We start from the raw sequence: 19371 nt of genomic DNA on the forward strand, positions 1-19371 counted from the left end.
GAATTGTGTGAAAAGCATTTGCCAAACTTGATTGCTATCAGCGAGACTTGGTTCCAGCCACACTTATCGGATAGTGAACTTGCCATCCCTGGAATGACGCTTCTTCGTCGGGATCGCATTTCTCGGGGAGGTGGTGTAGCTATTTACCATAGCAGGCAACTATTGTGCAAAGAGCTAACTGATGAAGATTTGATACTATCGGATACCTTGTGGTGCTCGTTAAAGACGGTAGCAGGAAACGACTGTGTTGTTGGTGTGATCTATCGACCACCTTCAGCGGAGGAACTGCACAATTACACCATAATGGAGAAGCTGCGCCTCGTGGCTTCCCGGTATAAAAGTAAGATACTAATTATGGGTGATTTCAATCTCCCAAACTTGCTACGGACTCAACAACATCCGATAAATTCCCTCGATTGTGCCTTCCAGGAGACGTTACATGATCTTGACTTTCACAATCATATATCATGCAACACGCGGTATAGAGGATCAGATATACCTTCCATTCTGGACCTCATCATAACAAGCGAAGAGAACGTTGTGGAAAACATCGCATATGAAAGTCCATTAGGATCGAGTGATCACGTCGTTCTCATTTTTGATTATGTTTGTTCGGCGGTGAGACCTAATGATGAGCTTAAAATGATCAGGAAAGTGAACACGAAAGCACTGTCGAATACCCTGAGTCATTGTACGGACTGGTATTCAGAAGGTCCAGACGTCCACCAGCAATGGTCTAGCTTCATGGGGAACTTGGTCAATAAAATACGTTTGCATTCCCACTTCGTTCCAAAGAATACTCAGATGGGATTCGATTTTAAGTTACGAAGCAGAACCCGAAAATGGATTCTGGAGCGAAATGCAGCCTGGGCTGAATACCGACGTCACCGAACAACAACAACATGGGAAAAATATCGGTTACTAAGAAATAAAGTCAACACGCTGGTCGCGAGCGACAAAAAGGATTACCAGCTAATGCTTTTAGAGAAAATGGAAAAAAATCCGAAGCTTCTCTATTGGATCATTAATAATAAGGCGTCTGTGAAACCGGGTATTTCACCTCTGCATACCCCTAATGGACTGACGGCCACTGCGTCAGCTGCAGCTGAAGAACTGGCGGAGTTCTATTCCACTGTTTACTGTCAGAAGGAATATATAAGCCGGATGTCGTTTATGTCTCCCTCACCGCCCACCTCCCTACATGAAGTAATTGTGACTCCAGAATGTGTACTCCGAACGTTACTTGAACTAAATCACAGAAAATCTCCCGGTGCCGATCAGATAACACCATTTATCCTCAAGCAGTGTGCTCATTCCCTATGCACACCTCTCGCTGAGTTATTCAATTCGTCCCTAAATAACGGTGTGGTTCCCAACGACTGGAAGAAGGGCGTTATCACTCCCATATACAAAGGAGGTAATCGTTCGGTCGTGTCAAACTACCGGCCGGTGACTCTGTTGCCGGTGATCTCCAAAGTGCTTGAGCGACTGGTGGCAAACAAAATCATTAAACACTTAGAGGAAAACGGATTGCTTTCGGCTGCCCAGCATGGTTTCAGAAAAAACAGATCCTGTCTGTCCAATCTCCTCATTACCTTAGACGACTGGACGCAAGCTGTGGACAATGGAAATCCCGTTCACGCATGCTATCTAGACATCTCCAAGGCATTTGATCGCGTGAACCATAACATATTGTTGCAAAAACTCGAGCATTATGGTATTACGGGAAAGCTGCTGGCTTGGCTTGAAATCTATTTGGCTGACCGAGACGCGCGTGTATGTGTTGACGGCGCTCTGTCCAAGCCAATTGCAGCTACAAGTGGAGTACCCCAAGGCTCTGTTCTTGGGCCTACTTTATTTTTATTATACGTAAACGATATACCTGAGCTCGTGAGCAGTAAAATCACTTTATTCGCAGACGATATCAAGATATGGTCAAGCATACGCACCATTGAAGACAGTCACCGATTACAAAAAGATCTCGATACACTTTATGATTGGTCACTGAAAAACAGACTACCGTTTAACCTCCAAAAATGTAAAATGCTCCGTGTAGGGAAGCCCTTTGCATATAACTATACGTTGGGTCCACAACCACTTTCTTGGACTAGTGAAGAAAAAGATCTTGGCGTGTGGGTCAGCAGCTGTTTAAAAAACTCCTTGCAATGCACAGCCGTCTACAAGAGGACCTCACAAGTCCTGTCGCTCCTAAAACGGATTTTTGGTCGTTTCACTCGACTGGCACTGCCCCGAGTAATCAATACCTACATCCGACCAACCATGGAATACGCTATACAAGCTTGGTCACCATGGCTTCAAAAAGACATAATTCTTCTACAGCGAATATATCATCGAGCCACGAAGCTGGTAATTGGATTGCAAAATAAACCATACGAAGACAGGATTGCCAGTCTCAACCTATTTGACTTCTACTATCGGCGCATCAGGGGAGACCTAATTCTAACATATAATATACTGAAGACACCTAATCATCCGCTGGAAGACCTTTTTGTCCGACGTCGAACACGAACGGGCAGGAGGCATGACTTTTCGCTCGCGGTACCTCACTCGAGGGTGAACTGTCGACGGAACTTTTTTGCGGTCCGCGTATGTTTCATTTGGAACTCCCTACCTCCCAATGTTGTACATTCGCCGAGTTTAACCATTTTCAAGAACAATTTAGATGCACATCTTATGTCCAAACCGAATCTGGAACTATTTAACTCCATGTGATACTCAGTAGACGTTACGCATATTTTTGCGGCCCTTTGTATATATACGTTCACCCTATGGTCCTTGTAAAGTTAATTGCTTTTTAGACCAAAAAACCTTGAATTAACCTTGAATTAAAAAAAAATCGATGACTTTGAATAGACGACCGGTTAAAAATGGTCTGAGGACTAAATTCCCCATCTAGCTGTCCTGGTGCAAAAAAAATATGTCTCGCTTATCTACAAATTGAGACTGGTGATATACCCAGGAACGGCATCAACCAACGTGGCATTTGTTCCAGAGTCGCGGGATAATTCTTCAAATGGGAAAAATGTGCGTAAAATCGAAGCCGATATCAAGGGGAGGAAAAATTTTGCATTGTCCGCTAAGGTCACGTTTGGGGGTTGATCCGAGTGGTCCGTCTTGGAATCTGTGCTCTTGTCCAGCATTTGGGCAAAAGCAGTCTACATCCAACAAGTAGATTAATTCCTTAAGTTCTTTCAGCAGTTTAATCACCTTCATCGAAACAGCTTTAGTACAGAATCCTCACACTCGTGTACCAGTAACCTAAATTATATCCAGAGAGACGGATCACTGTTGACTGTCTTTATATCATTGTACACTCTTTATTATAGTCCTTTCTATTCAATTCTACTCATAAGGACCAATCCCGTTTTATTATTGCCAGATAGCGGATTTGAATGTCAAGATCGAAGCAAGAAGAAAGGAACTGGAACGCTTGGCCCAACGAGAACACGTGTTACATGAAGAATTCAAAGCAAGTCTAGGCGAAGGACATCGCTTCGCAGATTTCCTGACGAAAGTATTCAAAAAAAGAATAAAGCGCAAGAAACAAGAGGCGACTGGAGGAGGTAAATAAAGGAAACTTTTCACTATAGGACCTCATTTCATCTGTGCTACGACAAAAAGAGAACAGTCCAGGTCCGCAATGACAATGAGCGTTTAATTTCCACGAATGTTTATTGCAAGTAATGAAGGTTCCAAAAATGCCTCCTTCAAATGATTCTATGCAGAAGGTCCTCTTATTCGGTGGAAGTAGTTTCTAGACTACCCAACAATTATACTCAACATAGCCTCAGAACCTACGGACATGTAGCACGTTATAGCACCTCAGCCAAAGTTCAAAGCCTCATGGCACTACCGTACATTAATCCCACTCTTGAATAAGCCAGGTTTTCCAGCTGATAGAAAAGGTTCAGGAGCGAAGACCACTGCAGTACCTGGATCAACAAGGCTAATGTCCTTTCGTGTCCTTCCTGGGAGGCCGATACCTATTGCTCATACTTTACGTAGTGATCTGTCCACAGTTTAAAATCTATTAGTGTGGAAGTCTCCGAGAGTAAAAATCATAGGTAGAATACTTGGATGTGTCGAAAGGCCTGCCTCCCTCTTGACCCGGTTTCCTCTTTGTTGAGGAGAACTTATCCTTGTTATTTCAATGAGGAATTTTTTACAATCCTTTTACTTCTATGTCGTCGGCTCGCTTCAGATCGATACCGCAGATATCAAAATGCAGCTACACCGTTTATATTGAAAAGAGGCCGATTTCGCTGACCCTGATTTGTCACATAAGCACATAGAGAACTGATGAAAAAACCTAGGCACAACTCGAACCCGTGAATCCTCAAATTGACAAGTGCTCCCTGTTGCTTACGAGACAGAGAGACAAGCACTTCTGCTCGGTGATACTTGGTGAAAGATATTCGAAAACCAAGGACAGTCCTCTAAGCAACAGCCAAGGCTTCACACAAATTCCCCGTCAAAAATTTTTCGAGTAAGAAGTTAGACTCCGGGCACAGTAACACTATAGAGGCACAGTAAAATATTATGGGCGCTGATAAGTGAACTGGGGTATACGGTCCAACTTTGATAGAAGGACGACATCGAGTACTAACAGCCGACAATATATCACAACTAGTGACCAACCGGTGGACGACCGTTTACTAAAGAGAAGGCTTTGAGTAGTGCGGTGCGATGCCAGTTAACCGAGATCCGTATATTCCCCAAATTACAGCACAACAGGCTTTCATCAGGTCAGCCATCCAGTGAATTTTTCATATAATACAAGCCTGATAAGATACCGTTAGACGCAGTTGATTATTGCCACCATTGTAATTGAGGAATCTGTCAACCGAAGGCTTGTATTAAATTTGAGCTTTTAGCCGTGCAAAATCGCTGACCTAAATTCATTCTCCATCTTTCTGAAGTTCTGATTCTATGTACATCAAACTATGTGCATGTTTCTGTCCCCATATTCGCATATGTTACACAGATTACACCATCTATATCGCTTTGTTTCATAGACTCCGAGGGATCCGACGAATCGTCTTCTTCCTCGGAGGGTTCAAGCTATGACGAGTCTGAGGATGAGAGTGATGAAGATAACATCCTGGATTTGGACACCTGTCCAGCTGGTTGCCCTCTTGAAGATTATGAAAGCACAATTGCTATCCGTGAACGTCGTCTGGACGTGGAAGATGAAATCGGTGAGGAAAAGAAGGCACTAGACCTCCTGAAGAAAGACTTAGAAGGATGGACAAAAAAGCAGCGCATTGTAGAAGCAGCGCAAAAACAAGCCCAGACAGAGTTGGAGGCCTTCCAAGTGAGCTTGAGTTCTTCCTCTCTACCTGGTTGAGAGAATTAACCTTGCTATTCCTTCCAAAAATGAGTTCTGTCAACCTGTTTTGAGAATGATACGGGCGAGTAAATAGTATGATGTGATCTTTCTGCGCTTAAAAACCTCTCTACAATACATTTTATGGCCAATTATGGTATCCGGTGTACATTATAATCTGCATCGACTGACAGGAAACACCATCAACTAGAGGTTAAACATGTCTGATAAATGTGGCTTTATAGAATGAAAGCAAGTAAATTTCCTAAAAATTTAGTCTGGCCACCGCTTAGAATTTGAAAAAAAATATTCTGTTAAAAAACGGATACGAAAATTCCTCCATAACCTAAAGGTCTGGCAAAATATGCTGTGCTCTCGGCATTTAGGTCTGATCGATAGGTGCGTATTTACGGTACCGAAAGCTTCCTTTTGCTAGGTAGTATCTAGCAACTTCAGGCAGACGACAATGTTTCATGATTGTACAGCTTAAAGTCACGAGAAAACCTGTCCTCTGTGAACCGGTGTGGGACACGTTGGATGGTCATATGTTTCGTGCTGACAGCTTTATACTAAATTCTGTTGTATCCATTAAGGAAGTCTAGCCCCTCTGTCTTCGTTCAAATTCGTCATCGGTGAAATAATGAAGGGAGTGTTGGAAATCCGAAACTCGAAAGCCAAAAACTGCACCGACCTGCATTGTGCAGAAAGTATAGTCTCAATTTTCAAAGACCGCGCTTCAGAGTAGGCAGCTCCTAATTGACCCCTTGTAATTCATGAAGAATTACTGCGGATGTCCACATCCTTTGACAGTGGAATCAACCCTAAGAAATGCTCATTCGATGATATCGGGGCACAATCAACAAATTCTGCAATCGGGTTCTTCAACTTTCTCTACTAAAGACTTGAAATAGATGTGCAGTTTGGTCTCAAGGATCCGGTTCACCACACCACAGAATTGATCGTGTTTATGTACGGTTCCTGGACATGGTTCCTGTCGATGCATGACCTGGGGCATCTTCGAATTCTTCATCAGCAAAGTCTTCGAATTGCTTTTTATACTGGGTAGCATCCAGCATGATGGAATTTGGCATATATTCCTTTCTTACGCTGTTTATCTCGCAAGTTCTTATAGGCTGTGCGAGAACGGCTCCAGGTAAGTTTTCTTATCGACTGCTACACAAAGTTTCTTGTGAAACGCAGACTTTTCCCAAGTAAAAAATGGTGAACATAAACAACTAGGAGCTTTCCACAGGTTTCTTTGGAATTAAATGATACACATTTTAGAGATACTTATCTAGATTTCTCTCGGAATAAGACTGGTGATACGTACTCACAGGACCATTGGCGATCCACACAATGACTTGGTCTCTGTTTGCCATACATTTTACCCTACTCGGAACTTATAAGTAGCATGAAGAAGACAACGTGATGGATCCCTCACTCACGTTTGGCGAGATTTTAATCGCCCCAAATACACGGCTTTCGTTTTTCCACTGCTTATGTTCGTTTCTGCCATCAGTCACATTTAAATATTTTCACACCATTTAGCTTGAAAAACAACGGAGGCTTAACGAACTGGACACGATTGTGATATTGCGTTTGGCGAGTTTTAATCGCCCCAAATACACGGCTTTCGTTTTTCCACTGCTTATGTTCGTTTCTGTCCATCAGTCACATTTAAATATTTTCACACCATTTAGCTTGAAAAACAACGGAGGCTTAACGAACTGGACACGATTGTGATATTGCGGATGAATCAAATTGAATATCACCAAAATTCAAGCATTCCGTCAGACTTGAGCTCCGGTCTTGTGTTCGAACGGATGAATGTGTGTCTTTTACGCCAAAGAATTCGGGAACTTCAGGAAGAACAAAAGCAACATTGTCGCCAACAGCAGGACGCGAAAGACAAACATGTCATGTTACAGAAACATAAGAAACTATTTCAGGTAGTTGTGACTACAAGCTCAATATTGAGACTTTTATAAATTCTCAATCGATTTCTGCTGGGTACATTACATTCCAAACTGCTGAAGGTTTCTAGCCCATGAGTCCTAGATAAGGATGCTGTTTCTGTCATCTTGATCACTCACCAGCTTGAGGACCATAAATACTTATGAAAGGCTAGATAGTATAAGAAACTAGAGTGAAATATAGTTATAAGACCCAGTAATCTCAACAGGTATTTCAGTCCATCGTGAAATGGATACCCAGGCTTGTAACTTCCCAGTCCTGCATGGATAAACCCTTCACGAAAGACCCGTCTTGATGGAGACTGCGACCTGAAGAGACAATAGGACGTTCATCGTGTAATGTAAAAACACTTCCCTACGAAGTGAGGCTACTGAAACCAAAAGTTTTTTCTTCTAACAGAGCGTTGGGTTTTTTTATAGCTCCACGTCTTTGATATCGATGCGCCTAAGATGCCAGCATCAATATTTAAAACTAGTGACCATTCCATTCTCGGACTTGTTGCTGAACTCTCGCCGCTCAAAACAAAAGAAAGAGTGAAAGAAAAAACTTCACTTTTAAGTGCCGCATAGCATTTTCATTGAGTATTTTCTATGAATCCTGTTTGAAAGTGTTTGCCTTTATATACTTTCGGATGTAGGTAAAACTGGTACCGTCGGGCTGAATTCTACCTTTGAAAACAGCACCTCATGACCTCGAATGCCCCGTTTGTTCAGTACTAATAATTTCAGATTCATTCTGTGTTCGGTTGTTCTTTCATCCCTTTATTTTAGTGGCAGTCTGCTAAACGAGATGTTTTACTTTGTTTCAACGGTTCCGAACTCGGCCTGTACCGTTGGATCGGAAATTCCACTTTCGTACAAGCTGGTAGGGCAATGAAGAAGCTCATTAGAGTCGTTTGCGCCAGTATACCATGATAACTTTCACAACCTCCAGACTGCTAATGTTATTATGCTAGTACAGCCCCACAGACCCTGACAGAAGCCCTGAAGACTTTTCTTATAGTTTGACAGAAGTATGCCAAATGAGATGAGATGGGTGGAAACCCTCCTCTTTAGCAATTTAGAGAGCCAAGGGGCCGCCAATTCGGTCATATACTTAGTAAAGGGTAATTAATTAGAAGGCTAGGCAATTACAATGATATCTTGTAGACCACGACCTACCGCTGTGACCACTGGTTGGTGTATCCGTGAGTGTTTTGTCAATCTTCTAGATATTGGGTCAAAACGTAACTGTACGGCGTTTTCGGGCTCGGCCGTGCTTCTCAGACGAATTTGTTGGCTGACAAATTCAGGGTGCGTGGCTTAAAAACAGCGGTTTTCATTACAAATGCTGGATAGATACGGGAAAACCCAGTGTGAGTTAGAATGAAACACTTCATGCTGAAGTGCTGGAACCCGAATTACCGTTAGGACGGACGTCTTTGTGACAGGAGTATAGTGTGCCAAAGTTTGCTTCATCATTCTGTCCACCGTTCTCTATTTCCGATGAGAAATGAACGAACGATCAAACGCATATTTTGCTGTATGTTATGAGCTATTCTAAGCTAGATCGAGAGCTTGTAGAAGGGCAGTGAGTTCAAACTTTAGCCGAGGGTTCGAGATGGCTACACATCAAATGTGATAGTTGTGTAACAAACGCTCCTAACTCTTGCCCGAACTTCTAGCATTTTCACCTTGGGTTATCGTCCAGAAAAACGACTATCATGAATGCTGTCACAATTTCATGCTTCTGTGTAGAGTAATGGCTGACTCGTATTAGGTGCCTTCCTATCCTATTTATGACTGGGATGTCAGTAAAATGGCCTGCCACTACATGAGGTTTGTGGTTTCGACAGCTGTCTGAAGTACCGGCCCATAACCAAAAGAGTTCGTGGATCTTCAGCCCGAGTCTGGGTTCATTTATATAATGCTACCTTGGAAAAACATTCTGTAAATCTATGCGTCTCACTTATTTTTCCTTTGTTTTTTTCAGAAAGAGCTGGAAAAAATTACTGCGGTTTGTGACAAAGAGATGTTTGAAAAATTCGGTAGGATTGAGGATCTGGAAAGAATGGAAGGCGTTCTGGTCAATGCAAAACTCGAAGAAATGACAACCAGAATGCTCATGTTGCAAGAAGAGCTTGAGAAGGAAGAAGCTGGCATGGAGGTAAGTCAAACGAAAATTGGGTGCCTCCTTCCTTATCACACATTCTTATGGACTGAATGTGGACCCATCCAACTAGCAAATGAGCCACTAGGTGCCAACTAAGCATATTTCGCTCCAGAGAATTCTGATCGCCAAACTAAAGCGATATTTTAAATACAATTTTCGAACCGCATTAGTATCACCCAAAAGGGTAAGCCTAGGTGCCATATGACTTCAATACGATCATCCTTCTGTCAGACACTATTTACAATTATAGGACACATCTACAGAGATCACCTACACACAAAACCCTCAGTCATACACTAGGCGGCATTGTGGCAAAATAGATTGGTAAATTTTGAGTAAGACATAATAATAATCTCACTTCACTCTACCGATGGCTATTTTGTCCACGCTAAACATTTTTCTATCTCCCCAATCCGAAGCACCCATTGTTTGTTCATTGTGTTTTCACGACAAATGTCGAATAATCTTGGTAGCTCTACCAACCAGCCGACATTCCCAAGCCGCGTCGGTTTACCTGGATGAGACTATAGATATCTGCAAACTTTTGCGGTTCCTGAAGGACACTATCACATGGAAACAGCTTAGGCGGTGCACAACAATCTGTCTCCAGATTTTCAAGCCGGTTGTGATAGTGCGACTGTTCATAATTCCCTTTGGAAAAAGCTATACACAGCGATATACAACCTCGTTATCACATGTATTACTTGGGTCAGGGCAATATGAATTCCGCTGCATCTGCAGTTACTTCTATGGCGGATTCTGTTGGATAGAACTAGAGTGTGTGGTATGGAATGCTCAGGTGGCATAATATATGGGCACACAACGAATGTCCCGTGATTGGCTGCAAACACTTGAGTTTATGATCGGATTTATAAACTAAAAAACTGAGAGGTGATATGTTGAAAAGTTTTTGCTGCAGTATGGCGCAGTATGAAGCTACTCAGCCAGCTGACTTTCTTGATATACGCCAAACAAACTTTTGTGCAAAATTTATACCTATTTTGATAGTCTCTGCGTAATCCCAAGAGTAATCAGTCATCATTACGGTTTGTGGCAAGTCGTTTCTCCCGAAATAGAACTTATTAAGAACTATAGATTGATGGAAAAATAAGATAGTTTAACTGCACGACCCTGTTGGAATAACACTCACCAATCAGCACTTAGTGCACGATTGCTTCAAGATACAGTACGTAGGATACTTATATTTAAGGGTTGTATTTATATGACAACCTGCACTAGCTATCAGGTTCCTGTTTCCATAGTACACTGGATAAAGAGCATTAGAGTACAGGAAAAACCGGAGCGATGGAGTTGAAAACCAGCAGAATGTAGGTCTTAAACACCGTCAAGATAAAAATACCTTCTCAAAACCATAACGATACGTCAGTTGTACCAATGGACTGAATGTGAATACGGCAGTGTTCATGAAAGATTGGTGGTCTACTTTTCTGACCGACTGTCCATCCTTCCACTCAGAGTGCTTAAAGCGCATGTGTCTGAGATATCTGACCTTCATCGATGGATGTAGTTCTTTCTGCTTTAACTGAAGTACTGTAGTACCACTAATCAATGAAGTTATAATAGTATTTCTTGCGGAGAGTTTACACTTCTCCTTTGCAAAGGAGACGTGTAATAATGCAGTAGGCGCATGGAATGGACACCGTATTTATGTAAACGTTGCAAAATAAGTTCTTGGGTGACTGTGGACACAAACCCACAAAACACTGAAGGGGGTCATTGTTCAGTTTGGTATAGAAAAAACTGCCCGCCATTCAAAGACCAATTTTCGCCATCCCTAAGGACGGTTTTGTAGGAGTATATGAATGAACTACATAATACTGAGTAAATTCCAAGGGGCTCTGAGTTACAGTCTGGAATACCAAACCTGTTAAAATTACTTAAATGGCGTTGGGCCATAATGAGGGAACATTTCAGTGAAGAGGCAGTAGGATATTTATGTACTTCCCAAATGTGAAGTTTCCTCGCTCCCGTGGACTGTTTTTTTTTCATTTATTGGACCACTTGAGAAGCTATTTACGAAATTATATTCTCTTCTCCATCTCCCTCCCCTCACACGGCGCTGACCGCCAACAGCTTGGGACCTGGAATATGTGGAGTGTCCTGGAGGGAACGGGGTTAAAAATCCGTCTTTTCTTGTTTTAAAGGAACTCAGACGCTACGTGGTCCGATAGGATAATCGAGCAAGGCTACTTCGGGCTGGTTCTGGTTATGTCTTCTGTTGGAGTGAAAAAAACTCGAGGAAGCCGACGTGAACGCCATATCGGATTGACAGTTGCAGGCTAGATTAATCAGAGGATAACAAATGAAACAAACGCACAAACTCGAGACTGACGATAGTCTGTTTCCGGTTGTTGGGGGTCAGGTTTGCTACATTTATCACCGCCTGTGCACCCACAAACTGTAGGTATAGGATACCATGTTGGTAAACACGGGTGCGTGCAACTCCAAAGGTTAAAGGAGACCAAATAGCTACTGACATACTAACTAACACTCAGGGAGGAGCAAGCTTTTATGGAGGCCTGCTGAATTAGATGACACACTTAACTTAACTGTCAAATGTCCGTTTGGGTAGATTGATTCCTAGCTCCCGAGGTTTGTGTTTGGGAGGTTCGGCACTTAGTAATTCCACATTCTCATTTTCAACAGTCGAGCTCCGTCCACCGATGTCATTCGAAATTTGTGAGAACTTTGCACGAAACTCAAACTCGCCCATATTTTCACCACTAGGTATGGCTATTAAGTATCATTGACTTGTGTAGTGAAACAACATGTAAATGTGGGCATCGCAACCTGACTACATTCGGTAGATCTACCATTGTTACGGCAAAGAATAACTCCGGCTAGTGTTCAGAACCACGTTCGGGGGTTCATTCTCAACCAGTACTCAGTCGTTAGGTTTTCAGACGAGTCATGTCTTGGTAGATGATCGTTTAGCTTACGTGAAACTGAGTGAAAATATCGCAGGGGTGTCGAGGAGGACACAGACGAACCGGTTGAAGACCTGCTCTGTTTCGCATTTGAGTACTTCAAAAGCTTCTGATACGTCACATCGGGACATCATAGGATTTTCAGCTTCCTAGTGAACCACTTGTCGTTTTCCGATGCAGTGATCCTGTCGTCCCCATAACCTGTAAACTGGTGAACTAATTGGAACGATAAACTCTTAAACTTTTAAACTTTTTTAAACGATAAACTTTAAATCAGTTGTCATGTTGTAAAAGAGATTCGGTGATGTATTTTCTCACCAGATACAATATTGATATGGTAGCTGAAAACTGAGATAGCCCGCGACCGATACCACTCATCTTAAGGTTCATCAGAAGACGGGATCCCCGAGTTTCCGAGTAAACATTGAGTTGGTTCTTGTGCAATATACTCAACGGAATCTCATGAATCTCCGGGGTGACTCTTGACATACATTGTCTTTATTGATAAGCCAGTAGACTGGTACTCGATTGAAAATTCTCGAACCGCCCCGTGCTACTAACAAACCGTAAGTAGCTCGAGAGGCCGAACAACGAGTGAGCCCTACATCTGAGAACTCGCCGGTCGGGGAGCCGTACGAAAAGTACTCAGTTCTTACAGCTGAAAATGATGGTGATGAAACAGTGTCCTAAAATTGGTCAACATCAACTAGTTTTGATATGTTTAAGAACTATAAGGTGGGCGTATTTCCCGAACTTCGTTAACATTCTAATTTGTTTAAACGCACTTTGTGCGCGTCACGTTTCCAACTCATGTGCTTATAGCTTTAGTGTAGTAAATTGGTTCGAAACAGCTTCGAATGAATCTCTTTTGGATAAGACTCCTCGGCTGATGAACGGGATATTCATTGGAAGCTCACTTGAATTCGTTGTTCAGAAGGAGGTAAAATTCAAGTGATTTATAAATAGGACGTTATTCTACCATGCTTGAAAGAATACACATTGAGCGAATGCGTTTTAAATGCTCCCTTTTTTCATTTACTTATGCTGTTCTGTAGGACCGAATTCGTGAGGCGCGCGATGCATGTATCTCACAAATCCGGGAAAACACAGCGTCATTGAAGCAGACCTTGATGCTATTCAATGAAAAGGAGCGACTTCAGACAGACTTGAACAAAACGCAAGGCTTAAATGTGAGTTGGTCTTGTTTTTTTTACTTTAGGTGATCTAGTGTATTTGCTTGGACCACCGTTCCTTCCTACAGAAGTGGCCGGCGTCACAAATATTCTCTGCAGCTGCTGTTGCTGCCCAGGAACGACGGTCACAGGTTAGATCCGTACAGCTTGCCATCCATTTCTGATTCCATTAACGAATAATGTATGCTAGGTTGAGACCAAGCCCCTCCAAATCCAACCTGACGGTTCCGATCCCGGTTTTCACTTGAAGCTCCCCCATCATCCCAAGATAACGGCACCTACCAGAAGGCAAGCAACGTATGTAGCTGAACCAAGTCATGACAATTAAACAATTGTTTCTTCCCGAACCAGCCAACACAGTATAATCGTTTTAGACGATCCGCTCTGTATGATCCGCACAGTATGAATGATGTCAAATACCATGTGTGTGTGACATTCGCTTAGGTTGGTAAGTGGCGGAAAAATGCAACGATAATTACGGGTAGTTTATAACTCAGTGGTTGACCTTGTCAGCCTACATCAGAATCGCCTCTAAAAATCTGCTGGGTCAACTGTTTATCATTTTTCCTCCTACCCTGAACCAGATTATGTTTCATACATCAATCACAACAATTCATCAACAAACTCACCGTTGACCCATGTTCAGGTCACTGTATCAGATGATGTCGTTCAGGGGGCTCACTTCAGGCTCAGTAGACGATTGTATAACACGACAAAAGTAGGACGATCATCTAATCCACCCCACCCTAGCCCTCACCCCCACAAAACGGCCAGACTGCACACCTAACACAAGTAGAACGAAGCCCATGGAATAAGATATTCCGTATTAGTTGAAGAGTGGTTTGCTGTCCTTCCAATGCAGTTTCCAAATGTACATTACTCAAAAGTCGAACGTGGAAGCCAACGTCGTCAAGGCAACCAGTTTGGGGAGGTCTATGCCGTTGTGCACCATAGCTGTAGAAGAGCTGATTAGGCATCGAGATGTAGAGTAACGTTGTTCCATTGTTTTTACTCTATTTCCCATAGTTAGTGACTTGCACCGACCACAAAAAGGCACTAAAACGTCCATACAGAACTGAGGATGGCAGTCCACAGTCCATCCTGAATCTCAAGCATTCTGGCCCTTTAGACCAGACTGTATTTCACTGATGGCACTACCCACACAGCCATGAATCAACAAGTAGAATGAGAGAGATCACCAGACACTAAGCTAGAAGCTATCCACAAGACTACGTCGAAATACACTATTTTCATTACTTCCTGTGTATAAAACCGCTGAAGTATACTCAATTTCTGTTAATTAGACATGTTTCTCTGGTATAAATGAGATTCAAAGCAGTGCCAGAGTAAACTGAGTTTGTGAAGACTTCTGCACCTCAGCTCTTTAAAGTTATACAACGATGTTTAAAAACGGCCACGATCAATAAATGGTGTTGTCATTATTAGGTTAACGATGTCGGGTGTCGCTCTACTTCACTGCGGACAAACCACTTAGTGGTCACCCCTGTTACGGGAAATAGGAAATTCCTTGTACGAACCACTCTAATCTAAGCGTCACACCCGACTTTGTCTCAAAACCTACGTACATAATCCTCCGCTTAGCTAAATGCGTACTTGTATGGTTTCCACGGGAGACCCAACTGAATCTCTCGTGCATGATGTTCTTCAACTGAATATGTTGCACCAGGACGCCTCATGTTTCAGTTATTACGATACGCCAATATCGCAATACATTGTAGAGGTGTAACCTACAGCTTTTAAGTTTACTGAGGTCGAATAATTTTCAGCAACCTTATGAGTAGTGTGTAACGTCTGATTCTCCACCTGCTTTGTCCTGCTTCGGCAAGACACCACTTTTATGCTTTCTGCAATGTAAACAGCCGATAAGGTGAGCTACGTGCAGTCACAATCTGACGATCACTTAATGTATCTTGACCTGTTTTGAATGAGAAGACCTGAGCTGATTTCTTTTTGTCGAAATGAGGTCATGGTTGTGGAGTTGTGGTCATTGTGGTTAATTGTGACATCTATGATTGATTAATTTTTCAAACTACCAGCAGGGAGGTCGCGAGTTCGAGACCCCCTGGAGCTTCCTGAGATGCGCAGTGCTTACGATTCCCACTAAAGACGAAACAGCTTTACGGCGCTTCTCGGTTTCTCAGCATAGATTGGCCTTGAAACAGCTTTACGGTGCTTCTCGGTTTCTCAGCATAGATTGGCCTCACTGGCAGGATGAATTGGCAGTTGACGATGTCTCCCTAACTGAGTGATTCTAGCTGGATTGCCGGACAATGTAGGTGACGTAAACTATTCGAACTGCGACAAAATCAGCTGCTAAGACTGTTATGTTCAAAGTGGTTCCCAACTCTATTGACTGTTTAGAATATTATACTGTCATTCGCTCCGCTTCTGCACCGCTTAGATGGGTTACATCGATACTTCGGACAATGAAATGGATATCAAGGAAATCCAACGCCTCACAAGTCTGATTAGAAGACAAGAAGTGGAAATGGCACAACTTTCACAAGAAGTTGCTGACTGCGTTCGACAATCCATAACTAGTCAGACGGGGGATCAACGGAGATTGAGGAGGGAAAATGCGACTTTGAACTAGGCATGATCGGTCCATCAGAGAATCGCTTGCGTTTATATAACTTATGACTCCAGGTTTCAGATTCCGTCGAATTCAAATGCTCACGTAAACAATGTATTCCTGTGAAAGGTTTTGTGGTTTCTCCATCCACTTGGATTGGGTACCGAAAATTGGGGGTCCCTTGACAATGTACTCACTTGCCAGATAGGGCAAGCTAGTAATGGAGTAGGCCTTTGGGGTTCTGAGATACACTTTTGTCATTTTCAGGGTACATCTGGTACGCGACTGGCACTGAGTAGTGAATACTGCTTAGTTGCAGAGTGATGTAACCGAGGTTAAACAGCAACGCTGTTAGAGCCCAAGTCTTCGTGGGATGTTTTCACATGGAAACGAATTTAGCCAACCTTCGACTTTGGTTTAATTAATGGACTCTGGGAAATATACAGGACTTCAGCCTCAAATGAAACTGTTGCATAAAGACTGCCCAAAACCTCAAGTTTTTTCGCATACTATTAGTAAAAACAAAACACTCCACTCCGACATACTGGGTTAACCCAAGTTAGCTGATTCACGCATCGATTTTCTGTTATCGAAATACTATTTGAATAAGTGGAATAATGTTCAGATTAATTAATGACGCTCATCTGATGGGCCCCTGGAAGGACAAAATGGGTAGTGGGCTGTCAGAGAAAACATACTGCAGTATTGTAAGTACTGTTCCAACTGCAACTTGAAGTGGCCTGCGTGAAGTACATTAAACTGAAGGTTATTGTTACCTAGGGATCAGATGAGTTCCGTGCTAACTGAGAGTACTTCTTCTCTTACGTACGAATCGATGTCCAAGTAGATAACAAGGATGATGAAAACAGAGGGACTGTGTGAAACTGGTAGGTCGCGAAACGATATTGGGGGGTCAGCGGGTTTTCTTCAAACTTGTTGCAATGTGGTGTCATGAAGCAAATCACGTTTATGACTTCGAGACATTTGATTATGGATGAAGTTGTTCCGCAACACAGACCACCGCCCTCAACAACGAAATGAACCTTGACTTGTCCCGTATTCAACAAACATTCACGAGCCATTCGTAGTTCTTTAGGAGCTTACTTGTGATCAAACGTACAGAGATTCGTTTAGGACTCTATGACACCCTTCGAATCTCGGACAGTTCGGCCAACCATCATTTCAGGCCAAAGTACCAATTAGCGCGAAATAACTGGCTATTGGTATCAGTAAACTGAATGATTCTTGGGAAATTATTCCTCGAGAATTAAGAAACAATCTGCCCTGGTTAATTGTTCTCATCAACTTAGCAGAGGGAATTAAAGGGAATGCCACTTCAACTACTTTTTCCGGGATTACGAATCTATGATAAACAGGTGACTCAATCACGTTTGTGCTAATTACTGCTAATTACGCTCTCTATTTAAATCATCAATTACTGTAAATCAATTAACATTCGATGTCCTATTGTATCTTGACAAATGTTATTGGTGGTTGTTGATTGTTTCATTGCCACTTGTGATGTAGGAATTTGCTGTTTCGACCATTAACTTCATGGGTGGATGGTATCAGCTTACTGACGATACACAACTATCTCGGAGTGAATGGCGCCCATATGTGTATGATCATACCTTGCACAGATGTTGAGAACGAAGTGACATTATTTCTTATTTTTACCAGTACTTGTGCCGACTATCCGCAAAATACAAACTCGAAATAGGGGCACCAGAGAGTTTAAAGATTCCTTTTCATCTTCACCCACAATTACAACTTTTCGGACGAGTCTCGTTTAAATTTATAGAGATGCCTACATTTCTCCCTGCTCGATTCATTCAATGCGCAATATGGACAATGATCTGATTTTGATCGGAGAGGAACTATTAGTCGCGAACCACTGGATAAAGTCGTCTGGCAGTGTGTAGCATGGATGGGGTTTGTCGACCGAAACTTGAATGATATACATCAATGAGCACTGCCAATGGTCGTGCTTCAGAGCAGAAATGCATCGGCTTACGAAATAGCTTCCTGCGGTATGAAGTAACTCATTTCGCGGGATACCGTTCCTTAAAATATCATAACTGGGTTTTGGAAATTTTCTGCTCCGTGCCGCAACCAGCGTCATTAATATCAAGATCAATAGTGAAAGGATGTTTTATCCACTTCAACAAGTTCGTGAGAAGAATAAACCTATTATGACCGGCATAACACGGAAGGTTTTGTTGTTTGTGCAGAATTACTTCAGAGTGATGGAGGCAATCTGAATTACTTCAATTCAACCCACATTCCCGGAATTTTCCATTTGCATGTATGGTGGGTGATACCATCAATAAGACTTACCAGTCCTGTCCTTCTTGCCTCCAGCTCCGTAAAACGCTCACCAAACATCTATCGAAAATCGGCTTCGAACAAAATGTGTGAGAGACGAAACGACTGAAATTTTTCTTAGGTTATCAGTATCCAGAAATATGGTGACTGATTGAACATATCGACTGTGGCCAGTTAAGTAAAAATGGAGCAGAGTGTACCTTAATCACAGGTTCCGCTGACACGAAAAGCTCGTATTCTGATCCATGCGGAGCCTAAATATGGAATGGTCTCGCAATCCCTGGATTCGAAGAGTTTAGCCATAACGCTCCCCTACAGTAGAATCGTCCGAAATTAACGGAGCTGAAACTTAAAACGGCTGCTAGGCGTTCAGGTATTCAGGAATATTATTCTGACATTTAACCTGGAAGTGGGCCGACGGCAACATCATAATTCAGTGGAAAATGACCTATGGAGATCAGCCGCAATTCAGCCGTTTTGTAATATAGCTTCGGTTTGTTAAAACGAGTTGCCTTGAAAACGATGGATTTTCCGATTGGCTCTTCGGAACACAGTAGTTTTAGGGAGCCTGCACGAATTTTTCTACTACATAGAACATGCACGCACCTCATGATTTAAGTGTTGCTGAATTCCGACTACAATAACGGATTCTTATAACTGTATCTCCATACTAATATATCTATGCCCGTATAACTGTGGTTGAAAACACCCCATGGATGCTTATACTGAGATGTTTTAAACGCCTCTGCAAAATTTCATCCTCCACTGTCTGGGTCTGCGAGTACAAGAGCGCGGGACAAAAGATTATTACCCATACAGCCTGAAAAAAGCACTACCAAC

General features: G+C 42.5%; 1 protein-coding gene across 1 annotated transcript in view; it reads left to right on the forward strand.

The window, feature by feature from the left end:
- T265_12437 (hypothetical protein) overlaps positions 1-16331 on the forward strand; it is a gene marked incomplete at both ends in the record, with an annotated part of 73893 nt that extends 57562 nt beyond the window's left edge. The window contains 6 exons of the mRNA XM_009163853.1: positions 3401-3584; positions 5037-5335; positions 7048-7296; positions 9293-9466; positions 13476-13610; positions 16036-16331. Coding sequence (XP_009162117.1) covers positions 3401-3584; positions 5037-5335; positions 7048-7296; positions 9293-9466; positions 13476-13610; positions 16036-16227 — 1233 coding nt within the window. The remainder of the gene's footprint in view (positions 1-3400; positions 3585-5036; positions 5336-7047; positions 7297-9292; positions 9467-13475; positions 13611-16035) is intronic.
- Positions 16332-19371: the final 3040 nt, after the last annotated feature.

This window comes from Opisthorchis viverrini, assembly GCF_000715545.1.
Source record: "Opisthorchis viverrini unplaced genomic scaffold opera_v5_1, whole genome shotgun sequence".
Taxonomy (NCBI): domain Eukaryota; kingdom Metazoa; phylum Platyhelminthes; class Trematoda; order Opisthorchiida; family Opisthorchiidae; genus Opisthorchis; species Opisthorchis viverrini.